Below are 17,947 nucleotides of genomic sequence, written 5' to 3'. Positions count from 1 at the left end.
AATCACCTCCACCTCCATCACCTTGGTCATAGTGGGGCCGTCCATTTTTACGTCGACCGGCACGCACCACCCCAGAGAGGTGTACCTAGTAAACCTAGGGGTTAATTTGTATTTTTCGATGGGCTAAAATCTGACAGAAGAGGATGCACTGAAAGAAGCAGTCCAGCGAGGTCATCCCGTCGACTGAGAGGGAGAGCAGCTTAGCCAGGGTTCATTAACAAGCCATCGTCAGTGCAGTGTGATCATCGTCGACGCGGACTGTCAAATAAATATTTAAACGATGCCTACCCATCGCTGCACTATGGTCCAGGATACAGTTTACGCGGAAAGATGCATTTTACGCCGAACTATATTTTTTAGAAAAAAAAAACTTTTGAAGCTTTCGAAATCGTGTGTTATTTATTTATTTATTTATCCATCAACAGGCTTAAAAAAGCCCCAATGATGTTGGTAATAATATAATAATAACAGAGATACAAATCAGGTCGGCAAATAGAAGTAAAACAAAATAAAAATAGAACAAAAAATAACAATCAATAATCTACATTCATCTTCACAGTATTACGGACACCTGTTAGAAAAGAATGACGAAAACTTATGACGAAGCATATCACGTGTACTGTTGAAGTCAAACAACGGTGCCACTTAAAGATCCGTTGTAAGCCACTAACTCCTCCTTGCAGGTCAGAATTGGTACATCGTAGAGGCAACCGAAGCATTACACTGTTGCGAAGCGTGCGTTGTTGAACGTTAATATCGATTCGCTCCAAGATGGCTTCACAATCGATTCGACCTTGAAGCATATCAGCAATCGTCATTGCTCTTGCTGTATCTCTTCTGGTGCGGAGCAGCTCAAGATCTATTAAACGACATCTGCTCTCGTAGCTCGGCAACTGGAACGGATTCCTTCAAGGAAACTTCTGAAGCGCAAAACAAAGGAAGCGGCGTTGGACGGATTCTAATCTTTCAGAGCCATTGTTGTAGGCCGGGCTCCAGACTGCTGCACAATATTCCAGTGTGGAGCGAACGAGGACGAACGAACAATACAGAGACTTCAGACAATATATATCGGTACAATTTTTCGCTGTTCTGAAAATAAATCCCAGCGTCTTTGAAGCTTTCTCGACGATATACGAGACATGCTGCTTGAATGTTAATTGCGAGTCTAAAATAACTCCCAGATCCTTCACTTGATTTACGCGCCCGATTGTCGTACCGTGCAGGTTGTAGGCGAATGTGATCATTTGCCTCTTTCGCGAAAAGGTGATGACGGAACACTTGGTAGGATTCAGTGTCAAGCGGTTTAGCAGGCACCAACTGGCGAAGAGATCTAGTTGCTCTTGCAGATAGTAGCAGTCGGCGATTGATTGGATCAAAATGAAGATTTTTAGGTCGTCAGCGTACGATAACCGGGGGCTCTTTATGATCAAATGCGCATCGTTGAAGTAGAGTAGAAAAATCAGTGGACCTAGATGACTTCCTTGTGGTATACCGGATGTTGCAAAGAAGCAATCAGATCTGAAGTCTCCAATCGCTACCATCAGTTGTCGGTCCGACAAATACGATCTAAACAAGCGAAGAAGGTTGCCGCAAATACCGAATCTATCAAGTTTTGCTATTACGATGACATGGTCTATCTTATCAAATGCGGCGGATAGGTCGGTGTAAATGACATCTGTCTGAGCCCGTTCAATCATGCTATCGGTGATAAACGATGTCAGGCACAAAAGGTTGGTGGTCGTTGAACGTCCAGCAGTAAAACCGTGCTGATCTGAGCAGAGGTGTTGTTTGCAATGCGAGAGCAACTGTTCCATGATAATCAGCTCGAAGAGTTTCGACAACGCACTCAGCGAAGATATGCCTCGGTAATTGTTAACGTCACGCTTACTGCCTTTTTTGTGTACAGGAAACATGTGGGCGTGTTTCCAGCAGGATGGAAATTCGCCGCTGGTAAAAGACGAACGAAATAAGCACTGAAGCGGTACTAATAAGCAGGAGATATGTTTCTTCAAGAACGATGCTGGAATCCCATCTGGACCGGGACTGTTCGATGATTTCAGTTGAGACGCAGCCCTGGAAATTGCATCCGCGTCCACATCGAATGTACCAAGGGTTTGTCCAACCAATGGCACATTACTAGCAGCGAGGGTGGCTTGATTATCACTTTCAGCTTCATTGCTAAATACGCTAGAGAATTTCTCTGCGAAAAGACGATACGTTTCTTGGGTGGAAGTGGCTATTTCGTCATCCAGGTGCATCGAGGATGGAAACCCAGACTACTTTCGCTGGTCATTTACATATTTCCGGAAACGTGTTGGATGAGAGCGCAGCCTACGCTGAATATCTTGCTCGTATTGGAAAAAACATCTTTGATTGGCTCGCTTGTACTCGTAATTGAGCCTGACGTAATGATTTCTAAGCGGTACTGTACGGTGCCTTGTAAACTTACGCAGGGCAGCTCGTTTAGTTGATTTTAGTTTGCGTAATGAAGTCGTTTGCCAGGGACAGTCGGTTTTCCTGTCTCGCACAGTCTTTGGAACATGTCGATCAATAACGTAAATTAAAATATTTGAGAAAATTCGCGCCGCAGTTTCGACGTCCTCTTGTTCCAGAATACTCTCCCAATCTAATGAAGACAATAACTCGTCGATACTTCGATTATCGGCTCTTGAGAAATTGTATGAAACAGTTACATCTGAAGCATTGAAATCATGCGCCGCATTATGAGCGATCGTCACAAGCAATGGCGGGTGATGAGCAACCGATTTTACCAGAGGGGCAGGAGCCTGAACTACGGACGGAGCATGATCATGATCACTGGCAAAACATAGGTCCAAAATACGGTTGTTTTCATTGACGACAGAATTCATTTGTAATAAAGTGGCGAAACTATATCTGTCGTGTGGAGTCTCCGCATCAGCATAGAAAGTGCTATGTTCAGTGTCTGGGAATAAGAAACCGGCGGTGAAGATTTCCAAGAGATTTGCGGCAAATTGAAGTCCCCTAGCACGATAATTTCGTCGATTGTGCTGGCCGTTTCGATAATTGAGAAAATTGATTGACAATGAGCATTAACGTACTCAACGTCCCTGGTTCTATCAGGAGGAATGTACAGCGCGCACAGAAAAAGATTACGGTCACCTAGCTGGATTATTATCCAAATCTGCTCGACATTTACCCATGCGGTTTTCGCAACGATTCGTGCATTCAAGCCGGTTTTCGCAGCAACCAAAACTCCACCACCTGTAGATTTCCGACTATTGTCACGGCAACGATCGCATCGAAAAACTTCGTAGTCCGAACCGAACACCTGGCTGGAAATCGTGTTCTCATTGAGCCAAGTCTCAACCAGAACAATGACGTCGTAGCAATGGTCGGCAACTGCAAGGCGATAGTCTTCGACGGATGAGTTAATTCCACCAACATTTTGGTAATACAGCAGTAAGTTGTGCGGTAGACCGTGGCTGTAAGTTGAACAACAATCAGGCGGCGGAGGGTTCACTGACTTAATATACTTGCCTGCGGAAAGTGTTCGGAAGACCCCTTCACCTGACTCAAGCACAGGGCCGGGAACGCTGTAGGTCGCTGGCTGCAAGGGCTCGACTGTGATGAGTGGGCTAGGGGCTTTCTCGAAACTGGCGGTAATTGTGCTTTCCGGTGGCGATATGGAGAGAGAGAGAGAGATAGCGGCCGGGTAAGCACCGTCTAGGTACGGATGCTGTCTAACAGGTTCGATTGTAGGAAGATGGCTGAAATCGGGAGAAGATTCAGGAGGCGTGTTGTTAGCGAAAAACGGTACTTGCCTGAGAGTTGATTTTGGAAGACCCCTTCTCCGGACTCAGACACAGGGCTGGGATGTCTGTTGGTCGGTGGCGGGAAATGCTCGACTGTGCTGATAGGATAGGGGACTTCCGAGATACTTGAGGCAAGTGTGCATCCCGGTGCTCCAACGAAGACATGGATATTATTCACTCGATCATAATTGCTTCCTCTACCGTCCGGAATTCCAGCGGGTCGTGAATGGCTTTACATCTAAACAGATAACACTGAATCAACAATTTGACGCCACAATACACGGTTCGAGGCCGCATCTCTCCATCCTCGGATACGCCCCACGCTCGCCAAGTCGTTTTGCACCTGGTCTGCCCATCTCTCTCGCTGCGCTCCACGCCGTCTCGTACCTGCGTATATCTTCATTTTTTTGTATCATATTTTTTTGTATCAAATCATATATCTCCATTTTTTTGTCAAATATCTTGGCTGTGCATATGCACAGCACATGTTTCGAAATGGACAAATTGATATGAAATTTGCGAAAAAGAATCCACGTGTCTTGGAGGGACATCTCCAATTTTTTGACATAATAAAGAATATGAATTGCTCTTTCAAATGCCGTGTAAACATTTTTTTCTTGGTCTGCCCGGAGATATCAACTTTGAAAAAAAATGTAATTTTGACAGAAAAACGATTATAACTTTTGATCGGAAAAAGCCGAAGACGACTTTTTTGAGAAATCTAAAACAAAAAAGTAGATCAAAAATACTGTTTTTTGAGGTGCACCTTAATCTAATTAAGTAAAATTGCTCTAAATCAGCCAACTTAAGAGCTACAGAAAAAAGTTTTTTTAGCAAAATATATTGGAATAAGCTGCACTACAACTTTGTAGAACATAACATGTCAGTATTCCGAGAAATACAAAAAAATATTTTCAAATATTTTTTATATAATGGGCCACCCTATTTTTTGGTAGCACCATAATGATGGCCATACTATTTCGAACAATTTTGCAGAACAACAGTTTTTTTCTAAAAAATAAAGTTTTGGCATAAAATGCATCTTTCCGCGTAAATCTGTATCCTGGACCATAGAGTGCTGGTGCCACGTGAAGTCGCCAATGAGTGAACCATGCAGCCATGCAGCCTAGCCCAGATGTGCAGTACAGCACCACCATCGATCGACGGTTAGAAATTGTAGTTGTTACTAGCAAGCGCTCAATATAGCTCTGGTCTACACAAGTTCCAATGTTACGCTTCCACGGGTCGACCGATGACAAAACCGCCAGCTAAGACTGGGCACTGTTATCTTTCTGACATCAACTATAGTGAAAAGGTACGCCCCGAGCGTCTGTCCCCCAGGAGGTGCAGCTCAAACAGCATTTGCCTGGAATCTAGCGGCTGATCAACGGAATGCTGTATCGTATCAGCTAAACCTAAGGCACAAACCTAAGGTCAAGGATGTTATCGATCATTTAGTAATTTGCGTTCGATCATTTAGTAGTTTGTCAATAACTCATTCCAGAAGCTGAATTTCAAAATGTGTTGTATGGTGGACTTCTAGTGCGAAGATTTTTCTACAACTCTGCCTTATGATTCGTTGTTTGAATTCCACTAGTAACGGAGTTATAGCTATAGTTTCAGTAACTCAAACTAAATGATAACAAAATTCCAATCATTTAGTTTGAGTTACTGCAACTAGCGCTATAACTCTGTTATTAGTTGAAATCTAACAACGAACCATTAGACAGAGTTGTAGAAAAACCTTCGCACTAGAAGTCCACCATACAACACATTTTGAAATTCAGCTTCTGGAATGAGTTATTGGCAAACTTCTAAATGATCGAACGCAAATTACTAAATGATCGATGAACGTGAATTCAGAGCCGTGGATCCCACGACCAACACTGCATTCAAATATCACATCTATTACAGCGGCGGCGAAAAAGCAGAGCATGGAGTTGGTTTGGTAATGATGAGTAAACAGATGAAGTGAGTTATGCGGTAGAAACCCATATGCGAACATATCTGCGTGTTGAAGATACGGGACAAATTCTTCAATTATAGACTGCTAAACATCTACGCACCGACAAACGATAAATACGACGACTTGACGGACATGTTTTGATAAAGTCTATGGATAGTGCCCAAAGCATGACGTGGGAATTGCTATCGGGGCGGCTAACGCTCAGGTTGGTAGAGAGGACTTTTTCCGTCCTATAATCGATAGGGAGAGCCTTCACTCCAATGATCTAGACTTTACTAAGGTGGCGCAGATCAACGTCGCGTGCCACTAGTTGTCTCTTTTATTCTCCCGCTGATCTTATGCAACGCAAATAGTGACGTCACCTTAATAAAGTCTAGCTCCTTGCCATCACTCCACCCAAGTAACAATTTTCATGCTTGTTAGATTTATTTCATTCTTATAGCGGATTTATGGCAGCAGTCACCATGGCACTATAGGATTTCGGGCGGTCATTAATCGAAAATGTCATGTCTTCCGAATTATTTTAAAATATTTTCTCTCCATTGTCAATACTCTAATTAAGAGAAATTCTGAATTTGAAGTCTCTAGGTGCACTAGTTCCAAAGATATAAGGTGGCAAAGTCAGAAATGGGTAAAAAGTTAGCAAATTTTCTGAAAAAATATTTTATTTTCAACTATTTATTGAAATATTTTTTAAATGTTTTTTCTTCAATGTTAATACATCATTACAAAGGTTATTGTATAAGCTTTTAAATGGTGTGCAAAACTAATGGTTACACTGTGAAAAAAATTGAAAAAATGCGGAAGCAATATTTTTCCAAAAACGACGCTATTTTCAACTTTGATAGTGAAGAACTTTTTTCCTCAGGAATCCCCAGGTTCTTTTATGATACACATCAAGGACAAAGCTTCGACTAAAATGTCCTGAAAGAATTTCTTGCCAGTATTTGCAATTAACAGAGTTAAGTCACTCTGATTTTTTTCATTTGTTTTTTACCGTGTTTTGCCTCTCTCGTACTCCAAGGTTAATGCTCATTCCAAAACGAATGTTTGATAGAAGGCTCAGAAACCCCTAGTGGTATATATCAACTAACTCAGCGCGAAGAATTGAGGTGATGTCTGTATGTGTGTGCATGCGCGTCTGTATGTATGTGCGCAAAAGAACGCAATCGCCATTTAGACACTTATTTGTGTCCGATTTTCTCGCAACAAGTTTCATTCGACGGGAAATCTAGTCCCATCGTTTCCTATTGAAAATGGGTCAGACTGAACTATGCGCTCAAAGGGTATGGTCAAAATACATTTATTGGTAATAACTTCGACTTTATTTATAACCATTTGAGCTCATTTAATTAACTTTTCAAAGGAGTAAATGAATAAAACCCCAATGCAATGCAGCACAACGGTAACGGAAGGATTTAACAGTTCGCTCATATATTTCCTGTCAAATTTTACCGTTTCCGTCGCCATTCCGCTGAAATGCGTTTGGGGCTTGAGTGGTTTGAGTCATTCTCTAAACCTAATTTTCTGAGCTATTCATTAGCTACTGATGGAGAACTAAATATGAGATTTCATAATATGTAAATATTTATAAATCTCCTGGAATCAATAATTCCCGACATGTTTATTGCAAAAGTAAAGACGAACAATATCTTAGTTAGAACGGAGCGTATGAAATTCCTGCTAGTGTTCATGAATGTCTGGCTAATGGTAGGGAAATATTTATTCACTCATCTACACTTTGAGGTTCACTGGCTGAACAACCAGCGGAAAGTCAATATAAACAGTTGAAGAAATTTAGAACTCATAATGCAAGAAAATGATCAAGAGAGGCAAATGTTGACATTTTCCTTCGTGCCTTACATGAATCAGATCCATTTTAAGCTCGATTTGGATAACGAGGAGACGTTGGAAAAAAATTTTTAATTTTAATTTAATTTAAAATTAATTATTATCTCATCTTCCATCGTTGATGGAATTGAAGAAAATATCATTGAAGACTTAAACCTTGACACAGAAAAAGAATGATGCTGTATATAACTTGTAGAAATCATGAAAACAAATCAAAAGTAATTCAAATAGTGTTGTTATTTAAATTAAAAGAATTTTGCTTTTCGGAAGAATGGAGCATTCTTACATTCCACAATGAATGTCCACATTTTTTGAGAATATATTAATCTCATTTTTTGAATAACTTGTACACGTAAAAATGTCATGGGATTGCGATTTCTAATTTGCTAATACCCTTTTTCAAAAGTTATTTTCAATTCTGATTATTTGATTAACATTTAATGCTTTATGATCCTTCAGATCCTAGTACTTTGTCAAACAAATTGTTCTAAATACAAATTGTGAGGCATGAGAGTGAGAACAAAAAATATCACGGAATGTCATGAAATTAATGTCATTTAACATGATCGCCGCCATAATGTCCATAAATTGCTGAACTTAGTTTTGTACAGCCCCTTCCTTCTCCTTAAGAAAACGCACGAAATTTCAACTTCCCAAATAGGTTTGCTTTGTCACGTTAATCGAACCTATGAAAAAATAATTACGTAATTCATAGACGATCCCCAAAGGGGGTTGAAATTGTATATTCATGCTATTTCGACCATACACAGCTAAAACTAAGTGGAAAATCACTTTAAAAGTCCAATTTTATTTTTGACCGCTCGCTTGTATGGGGATCCCCCATAGTGCATGGCTAGTTGCTCAGATTTATTGACGATCTAATTGCTATCAATAAACCTCCAATAAATCTGATCGAAAAGCTTCAAACGTCAAATGCCGATTGGTCTTGTTAGCAGCTCTACGGTTATAACGAAGGGCATAATAAGTTCAATTTTCAAAGCTTGATCAAAGCCATAATTTTGGGTCGTAATGTGGTCAAATGAATAACCCCAATAAGAATATTTACATTGCAAAGAGTTTATAACGGTGTTTAATAAGAACATTTTTCTGATCGAAATCTATGATGGCCATATTGGAAATGGAGAACCATCTTCAAGTCAGTGAAATTTATCACTGGAATTTATTATTAGACGATGTTTTCGCCGCAAAAGACACGTTTTTTGGTAAAAGATGAGAATGGCATCTGGAAGCGATTGGCTCAGGATCAAGTCCAGTGGAGGAGGATACTTCATTCGGCGTAGGTTCATCGATGAACGTAAGTTTTTTGACCTGATAACAGTTTCGGATAAACGTTCAATTCGGCTTAATAGGATTTCGACTCATCGACTTCGGCCAAACAACCTGCTAGGGAAAACGGCCAAATTACCAGTTCGGACATACGGATTTCGGCCAATGGAATTTCCCAAGAATTTCTTACGGATAATACACTAGTCGTTCGATAACTGCAACATGTTTCCGTTTTAGTTAGCGAATGGCGTTCGATAACTGCGACGCATTTTAGACGTCAAACAATTGTCAGACGTCGTCAAAATAGAAGTGCATCTGATTATTCACCGCTATGCAGCTATCATCGACTTTGACATAGTTTTGAAGCTCAGCTGTCCGATAACTGAAAAACTGATGTAATTTTCGAAATGCAGTTAAAAGCATTGCAGTTAAATGACTTTCAGTTATCGAACGTCTACTGTACACAAAAATTCCCGTAAAATTCCAATAATTTCGAACAATATTTCGTTGAAACATTTTGAGCAATCCTCCGCTGAAATTCCAAAGAAGTTTCCGTTAAACTTACGGAGAATTTCTCCTGAGCATTCCAGAGAATTTTTCTCGAAAACTTCTTAGAGTCTTCCGCGGAAATTCTTAAGAATTAACTGTTTTATCGTTGGCCATGCCAAACTAGCCGTCTTTATAATTCTAGACTGAGAAAGCCAACGGTAAAACACCCATTCAACCAGCCGCACTCTACTACAATTATCAATAATGCTCTGTGCAAATTTGAAAGAATACTCAACAGAAACTCAACAAGATCTTTTCATAAATTTCAGAAGTTTTTCCTGTAGAAGTTAAGAACATTTTTTGGGAAAATTCTGAAGTTTCTCATGAAAATTGTCACAAATTTTCTGCAGAAATTCCAAAGAATTTGATTTGGGAATTCAAAAGAGCTTCCCTTGGTAATTCCAAAGGTTTCTGGGAACTTCAAACAATCCGAAAATATTTTCCAAATTTTAGAAAAACTTATAGATTTTTCTGGAGAAGTTCACTAGATTTTTCATGCGAAATTTAAAAGATTCTTCTTTTAATGTCTTGAAAATATCCCGAAAAAATGCAAAATATAATATGTTTGGATTTTCGAAGAAATAATCAAAAATGACCACTTGCAAAGGCAATTATTATTTTTGATATAGTCATGTTATTTATCACGAGCCATCATGTGTACATTTATTTAAATATTTAGCTCACTTCAGTGATTTTTTTTTCTGTTGTTTATAGCAATAAGATTCAACTTTTTTACTTATCCGTTTACAACCATTATTGGAAAACATTTCGGTATCATCATACGTCATCGCTTCTTTTAGAATTTTTCTGAAAAAAATGTACAAAAAATGTAATGAGCATTTGATTTTAATACAACGTTTCAATTCATTACCCAACGTTTTCATTACTCGCCAAAGAGGGACACGTGTTCCTAAGCTCCTTTGCAATACAAAGCTCGACATGCCTTGATTCTAGCGGAAGGAAGGGTATAAAATGATCGATGACATGCGATTCGATTATCCTACTACGATATAATCCTCCAATTACATTGTAAGCTCCAAGTTCTGCGATTCGTTCAAAATCTCCCAGCTTGGTTTTATCACGATAGTTTCCGGCATCCATTAGAGACTTTAGCTTCCTCGCTATTTCAATCCCTAAAATGTTTACATAATCATATGTTTAGGAGGACCTATTACTGAAAAATAAGGAATCCGTACCTGCGCTGTTTGAGAGAAATATGAAAATTGCTTTTGTAAAATTGTAGCCTTTAAGAGATGAATGATGATCCAGAAGCGCAACTATGGTGTCAAAAACCCCAGATTGCATTTTTTCAATCTCATCAAATATGAACAACGAATATTCGCAATTTTTCACAGTTTGTTTTACATCAGCAGCGAGGTCCTGTGGATTAAAAATTTAATGTTATAATTCCTCTGAAAGTCTCCTTAATAAAGATATAAAAATAAATGTTATGTTAAAATGAAGGGAAACGACACTTCTTCTCAAGCTAAAAAACCAAACAATTCTGCTGCTTTAGCTTACTGATCCCTTTCAAACCCATACTAATTCTCGCGCTTAGTATCATGCATGAATCGATTTCTCATTCAAGAACTGAATCGAAAGCTGGTTGCTTCTGGTGCATCTTATCATTCAAACCATAAGATCTTCGGCAAATGGCAAACTGTCGTAATTCGCTTCATTGCACAGCGGCTAAAGTCATGCTTTTGGCACGTTTTTTTTATAGAACTTTTATTATGCGATTCTACGTAACTGTGCCTTCCAGACTTGTCATAAGGAAGCTAATGCGATTCTTGGGAGGTGTTCATCTTAATGATCAATTCCACTAAAAGTGAGATGATTTTTTTTCGGTATTTTGTACATGGTTCGTGTCTGGGCCAAAATTGTTGCAAAAGTTCTCCTAAAAAACATTATCGAAGACGCCAAGTTTGTAATTCCAATACTTTTAATGATTTATTACTGTTTATGCCAACATGCTTTAAATATGTTTGTGTTAAGCATATGGAGACACATGATGCTTTGATCAACTTCTAGTGACTTAACTTTTTGTGCAACAATTAAAAGTTTAAGATCAAAAACAACCTAGGTTAAAGGTTTTTTATTTAAACATACCTTACATTCGCTTACAACTCGACAGTTCAGTATGTTTTTGAAGCGAACATGTATCCTTTCGGTAAATGTAAATGTAAATGTACTACGAGAAAGGTGAAAAGATATGATAAAGAAACATTTTTAAGAGATTGTCGGCTTAAAACGTAGGAATAATGCTCAAAGCAATTCCAATGGTAAAATTTTATTTGAAGATTGTTCTGCGGGATATTATACTATTCAATATCCCAATGGACCAACTTGTTTTTCTTCCAGTCGAAATCCTTCTATAATTGATTTAGTTTTAACGGATTCAAGTCAGCTGTGTGGCCAATTGGTAACTCATGCTGACTTTGACTCTGATCACCTTCATGTGACGTTTGAAATCTCACAAGAAGCCATTTATAATCCAATCAGCTCTACTTTTAATTATCATAGAGCTTATTGGGATTTATATAAAACGTATATCGATAGGAATTTTGATGTTGATATTCCTCTCGATACCAAAAGTGATATTGATAATGCTCTCGTATCTTTGACAAATTTAATTGTCGAAGCCAGAGGCATTGCAATTCCGAAATGTGAAGTTAAATTCAACTCCATTATTATTGACGACGATCTTCAGCTACTGATCCGTCTTAAAAATGTGAGAAGAAGGCAATACCAAAGAACTCGCGATCCCGCGTTGAAAGTTGTTTGGCGAGATTTGCAAAACGAAATTAAAAAACGTTTCACTATTCTGAGAAATACCAACTTTGAGAATAATGTCTCGAAATTGGATCCCAGTTCGAAACCCTTTTGGAAATTAACAAAAAATCTTAAAAAACCTCAAAAGCCAATTCCAGCGCTTAAAGAGGGAAATAAAATTTTATTAACAAATGGCGAAAAGGCTCAAAAACTTGCTCAGCAGTTCGAGAGTGCCCATAATTTTAGTCTAGGTCTCTCTAGTCCAATTGAGGATCAGGTTACACGGAGCTTCGAAGACATTCTCGATCAAGAGAATGTTTTTGACCCTTCGTTGGGAACTAATTTGGATGAAGTGAGATCTATTACTAGAAAATTTTAAAATATGAAAGCCCAGGTGATGATGGTATTTTCTACATACTTATCAAAAACTTCCTGAGAGCTCTTTATCCTTTTGGTTAATTTATTTAACAAGTGTTTTCAATTGGCATACTTCCCAGATAAATGGAAAAACGCCAAAGTTGTTCCAATTTTGAAGCCAGACAAAAATCCAGCTGAGGCTTCTAGTTATCGCAATAAGCAAACTGTTTGAAAAGATTATTTTAAATAGAATGATGGTTCATATTAATGACAATTCTATTTTTGCTGATGAGCAATTTGGTTTTCGCCATGGGCATTCAACCACCCATCAGTTATTAAGAGTAACGAATTTAATTCGGCTCAACAAATCTGAAGGATATTCGACTGGAGTTGCTCTTCTTGATATAGAGAAAGCATTTGACAGTGTTTGGCATGAAGGTTTGATTGTAAAATTGATGAATTTTAATTTTCCTCTGTACATCATTAAACTGATCCAAAATTATTTATCAGATCGCTCACTGCAGGTAAACTATCAGAATTCTAAATCTGATAGATTACCTGTAAGGGCTGGTGTCCCCCAAGGCAGCATACTGGGGCCCATATTGTATAACATTTTTACTTCTGACTTACCTGATTTACCACCAGGGTGTCAAAAATCTTTGTTTGCAGATGACACGGGCCTTTTCATTTTGCTAGAATAGTGGTCGAAAATTTGCAATGAAACTGAATCATGCTGATTTTTTTTTTTCAATCTTTATTATACACCCGATTCCTTGTTTACACGGGGGATGCGTTCCATGTAAAAAAAGTTTTCAGTTCAAAGTTTGAAAATCCGTGTAAAAAACGTTTTATGATTTCTCGACGAATCATGCAAAAAGGAACAACTTTGAAAAAAAATTGTGTGGGATTTTTTTACACGGCCGTGTAAAAAAAATCCGTGTAAAAACAGAATCGGGTGTATAGTGAGGCATAGGAAGTACATCACTTAGGTATGCTGTTTTTAATCAAAGCGCGAGAATTTTCGAGCGAAATTTTGTAGGGTCTTGCCAGTAAAGAAAAGTTTAGATTTAAAGCCCGGAAAAAGTTCAGCACTATTCCTCAATTTACAAACTGATTTGATTTATACCTTTAAAGTGTCACTTGCAGTGAATTTGTAAACAAATTTACTGTTTATCCCATTTTCGTATAGTGATGATGCTACAAAGTCCGACACGAAGTTCTTTCCGGTTCCTATAATATAAACGGTATTGAATTATCAGAAGGAATAAACATCTAGGACAGATCAATTAATTTTCATTTCATTTTCATTTTGCAGTGCTTGGTGGGGCAATGAGAGCACAAGTCAATCCAAGGCCGATAATAGAGAGGGTAATGGCAGAAGAGTCCTTGCAGACCACTTGTACGCCATGGGGTAGGATAAGGATGGGGCGAAGTAAGATTCGGATTTGGAATCGACTCGACACTAATGCAAACAGTTATCCAATTTTGCTCAAAATCGCTTGGTATGTATGAAAATAATTAGACCCATATTTTTTTATTTTTTTTATTAGGGTGACCATGTACGATATAGGGTTACCAGAAAAATCGCTATTTTTCGAAATTTTTTATTTAAAAAAAATCTTAACTTTTGAACCACTGGATCGATTTGCAATGTTTTTTATGGATAGAAAGCTTATTACTTCTAGTTCTTACTAAAAATTTTGGTTTGGTGTAGTGGTGTACTCAAATTTGCAAAAATGGTCAAAATATTCGTTTTTTATGATTTTTGAAATGTTGGACCACAACGATTATATATTTTTATATTTTTTAATGAAAATTCAAACATTTTTACATAACATATCAAAAAATTAGAAATGTTCATCTAGCCGTTTTTGAGTTACATTTTTTTGAAAATTTCAAGTTTTCTGCCCATACACACATGGAATGAACGTTATTCTCCATCACTTCAAAATAACTGCGGGAATCATTTTGTTGAAGTTATCAAACTTATTCCTTATAAATTCATGATAACCATGTTTACAAATCTAGTTTTATTTGTGACCAACATTGTAAGGGTTTACTCAGCCATGGTTTACGCTATAAAAAAAACACAATTCAGCATAAGTGCTCATAAGGATTGCAGAGGCACTCATGCCGAATTTGAGTGGTAGCGTAAACCACGACTGAGTAAACTATTTTTAATTATCTCACAAAAGGGTCATTTTGAGTGAACCGAACTAAAACTAGAATATATTTTTTTTAGCGTGTAGATTTTTTTTATATTTAGTGAAGTTAAAAATCAATTTTGAAGTTCAAAAAACACAATTTCTCCGACCAATGAAAATCTTATAATGCAATCAGTTGCTTCCAAATTAATTTTAAGTTGTTTTAAGTAGTTTCCTTGTTGCTTTGCAATAAAATTATGCGGAGATAAATCGCTTAATTTTTCTAAAAATGTTTCCACAAACTCTTCTGCATTCATTCGCATTGAATTTTCTGAGTGCGAATGAGAGTGAACAGACGCCATCAGATATCACTCTAAAATTCGGTCTTATAGCCCTCTCCATCCCCATTGGTGTTGGTGCTGTGTTTACAAAATTTTCCTTTGTTTACTGTTAGAACTGTCATAATTTTCTTGTTTGCTGTTAGAAAACAACAAACAATGCGTGGAAACACTAAGAAAAATATCGCAAATTTGAACTAGACATCAGGTGAAAATGATAATTTTCATTTTGATTCAGTGTGCAGCATAAAAAAAATCACTCTGTGATAGTGTTGGTAAAATCTGCTTGGAGACCTCAATTGCGGGATTAAGTGCATCAAAAATACATAACTTCGCGTATTTGCATCCATTCGTCGACGCGATTTTTCTGTGAAAGTGATCGGTGTGTGACAAAGCCGCTTACATCTATAAGGGTGCCTCAAGTACAGTGATGAGTGCTGTTACAGTCCGTAGTAAAAGAGCAGCAATGGAAGAATGCCATGTCTGCCACAATGAAATCAAGTAGGAAAATAACTGAAATGTGTCTACTGTAGCATTTCGTTGCATTGGAAGTGTGCCGGAATGTCTGAATCTCGTTACAACAAAGTTCAGACGACTCATAATTACTACTGCTCGATCCAATGCGAATCTTCGCATTCAACTAATAAAAAGATGAATGAACTGTTGATTACTATGCGTGGTCTCCAAACTTTTGTCCATAACCGATAAGTGTGAAGAAAATGGAGTTGACCAGAAGAAAACAGATGAAGCTGTGAAGAAACTGTCTGTGTCGATAAGTGAAATGTCCAAATCTAAACATGAGATGTAGAGTACGATAGAGGAGGTGAAGTCATCCCAAGCGTTCATATCTGCGCAATACGAAGATATCAAAACACTGCACGAAGAAATAAAGAAGGATTTGTCGAGCTGTTTGACTGAAGTGAAAGGCCATGATGTGCAGATCCAAAATCTGAATAGCTCCGCCCATGAAATGAAAAAAACAACTGCGGCTGGCCGAACAGACTGCACTAAAAAATGAAATTGTTCTCAACGGTATACCAAAGGATTTCTTTCTCGGCGAATCGACCATCGTTACTAAAGTTGCTGCTGCTGCTTCAGTTCATTTCTCCACGGACATCGAAAGAACTCAGCGTACAAAAAATGGAATGATAATTGTCGAATTTAGTAATTCCAAAGTGCGTAACGACATTCTCCGCGCCAGAAAGAGAAAGTCAATATTTCTCGACGAGATTGATTTTGGGAACGTTGTGTTGCCTTCTGCGTCTTCTTTAAGTGGTTCCAGGTCTTCTCCCAATATCAAGCGTAATCACACTAAGGTCTACATCAACGAAAATCTATCTATAGAGAAACTAGGTCGATTTTCAGAGAGGCAAAATCTCTCCGAGCGTCGCATGGGTTCAAGTATGTGTGGTGTAGCAAAGGTAACATCTACTGTAAACGCGATGATTCATCAGAAGTCTACGTTATCGTATGCGTTGAAGACATTCTCAAACTACGCTCATTGCCAAGGAGGACCTGATCTCTGCACTGCTGCTGTTGCTGTTGGTTGCTGCTGTTGGTGTTTGTTGTGTTGACTATTTGTGTATGAAAACACAGTTTTCAAAAATCACGCGAGAATTGGTCTATCAGTGTGGGGATGTTTACGGTTGGCTCTACTTTATACGACCCATTCGACTGCGGGTGATTAGGGTGATCAAAATTCATTCTAATGAACTACCAAACAGATTGTATTATCATAATTTGATTGCTGATAATTTGACCGTAGTAATATCACAAAGGCTTGGAGTATACTTAATGAAATCGCTTTTAGAGGCAATAAGAAATCCCAGAGAAAAACCATAACTGAAATAATTGTGAATGACATTGTTTTGAAGAATGAATTACAAATATGTAACGCTTACAATAAGTTTTTCGTTGGTATACCATGTGAACTATCAAAGCAGTTAACATTGATGTTCAGAAATGAGCCCAGAAATTTTACCTTGAAAACAACTATTGTAAATTCTATAGTGATGTTACCAGTAACAGCAAACGAAATGAATAATTACATTCAAGATCTCAACCTTTCTAGTGCTGTAAGATTTAATAGAATACCCGCTAAACTTATTTAATGGAATATTGTTTTATTTGTACCTATTCTAACGTTATTAGTAAATCAATCCTTAGAAGATGGGTTATTTCCTTCTTGTTTAAAAAAAGCTAAAGTCGATCCCATCTACAAATCCATCTTAAGAAACTGTTTAGGAAATTATCGGCCAATTTCAATACTTCCTACATTATCCAATATATTAGAGAAGGTGATTCACAGTAGACTAAGCAGCTTTCTTGAAAGAAACGACATCATCAATAGAAACCAATAGGGTTTTCAAGCAAAATCCAATACTACCAATGCTACAGTTCACCTTGTTGACAGAATACAGCAAAACATAGATCAACGTAGGATATGTTCCACTATTTTTATAGATATATCCAAAGCCTTTGATTGTGTACCACATGAAATACTATTAGAAAATGCATCGCTATGGCATCCGAGGGAATGCTAATAAGCTTATTGAATCCTATCTTGATAACAGACAGCAATATGTAACACTAGAGAATCGATTAAGCACGTTAGAAACTGTACGTTTTGGTGTTCCACAAGGGTCAATATTAGGACCATTCTTGTTTAATGTTTAACGATATTTTACATTAACGATATTTTTAAGTTGCCCTTAAAAGGACTGCTTCAACTATATACTGTTGACGCAGCCATCGTTTACAGCTCAAAAAGTGTAGAGTCCATATTTCAAGACATGCAACACGACTTGGACCTGATTCGCAGATGGTTCTATGATAATGGTCTGACTGCAAACGCCACGGAAACAAAATTTGGAATGTTTGCTAGCACTG

The 17,947-nt window shown here is 37.9% G+C and overlaps 1 protein-coding gene across 2 annotated transcripts in view; it reads right to left on the bottom strand.

The window, feature by feature from the left end:
* The window catches only part of LOC134227733 (torsin-like protein), a 54,659-nt gene that overhangs the window by 10,219 nt on the left and 26,493 nt on the right, over nucleotides 1-17,947 (bottom strand). The window contains exons 4-7 of one of the 2 annotated variants that reach the window (XM_062709396.1): nucleotides 13,703-13,806; nucleotides 10,644-10,827; nucleotides 10,319-10,580; nucleotides 10,059-10,254 (exon numbers count right to left, since the gene is read on the bottom strand). The exons of the other annotated variant lie outside the window; for it this stretch is intronic. Of the exons in view, the coding sequence (XP_062565380.1) occupies nucleotides 10,128-10,254; nucleotides 10,319-10,580; nucleotides 10,644-10,827; nucleotides 13,703-13,806 (677 nt within the window). The 3' untranslated portion in view covers nucleotides 10,059-10,127. Of the gene's footprint in view, nucleotides 1-10,058; nucleotides 10,255-10,318; nucleotides 10,581-10,643; nucleotides 10,828-13,702; nucleotides 13,807-17,947 lie in introns of those variants that run through there. 2 annotated transcript variants of the gene reach the window in all.

Source organism: Armigeres subalbatus, chromosome 3 (assembly GCF_024139115.2).
Source record: "Armigeres subalbatus isolate Guangzhou_Male chromosome 3, GZ_Asu_2, whole genome shotgun sequence".
Lineage (NCBI taxonomy): Eukaryota > Metazoa > Arthropoda > Insecta > Diptera > Culicidae > Armigeres > Armigeres subalbatus.
This window is presented reverse-complemented; position numbering and strand designations above follow the sequence as displayed.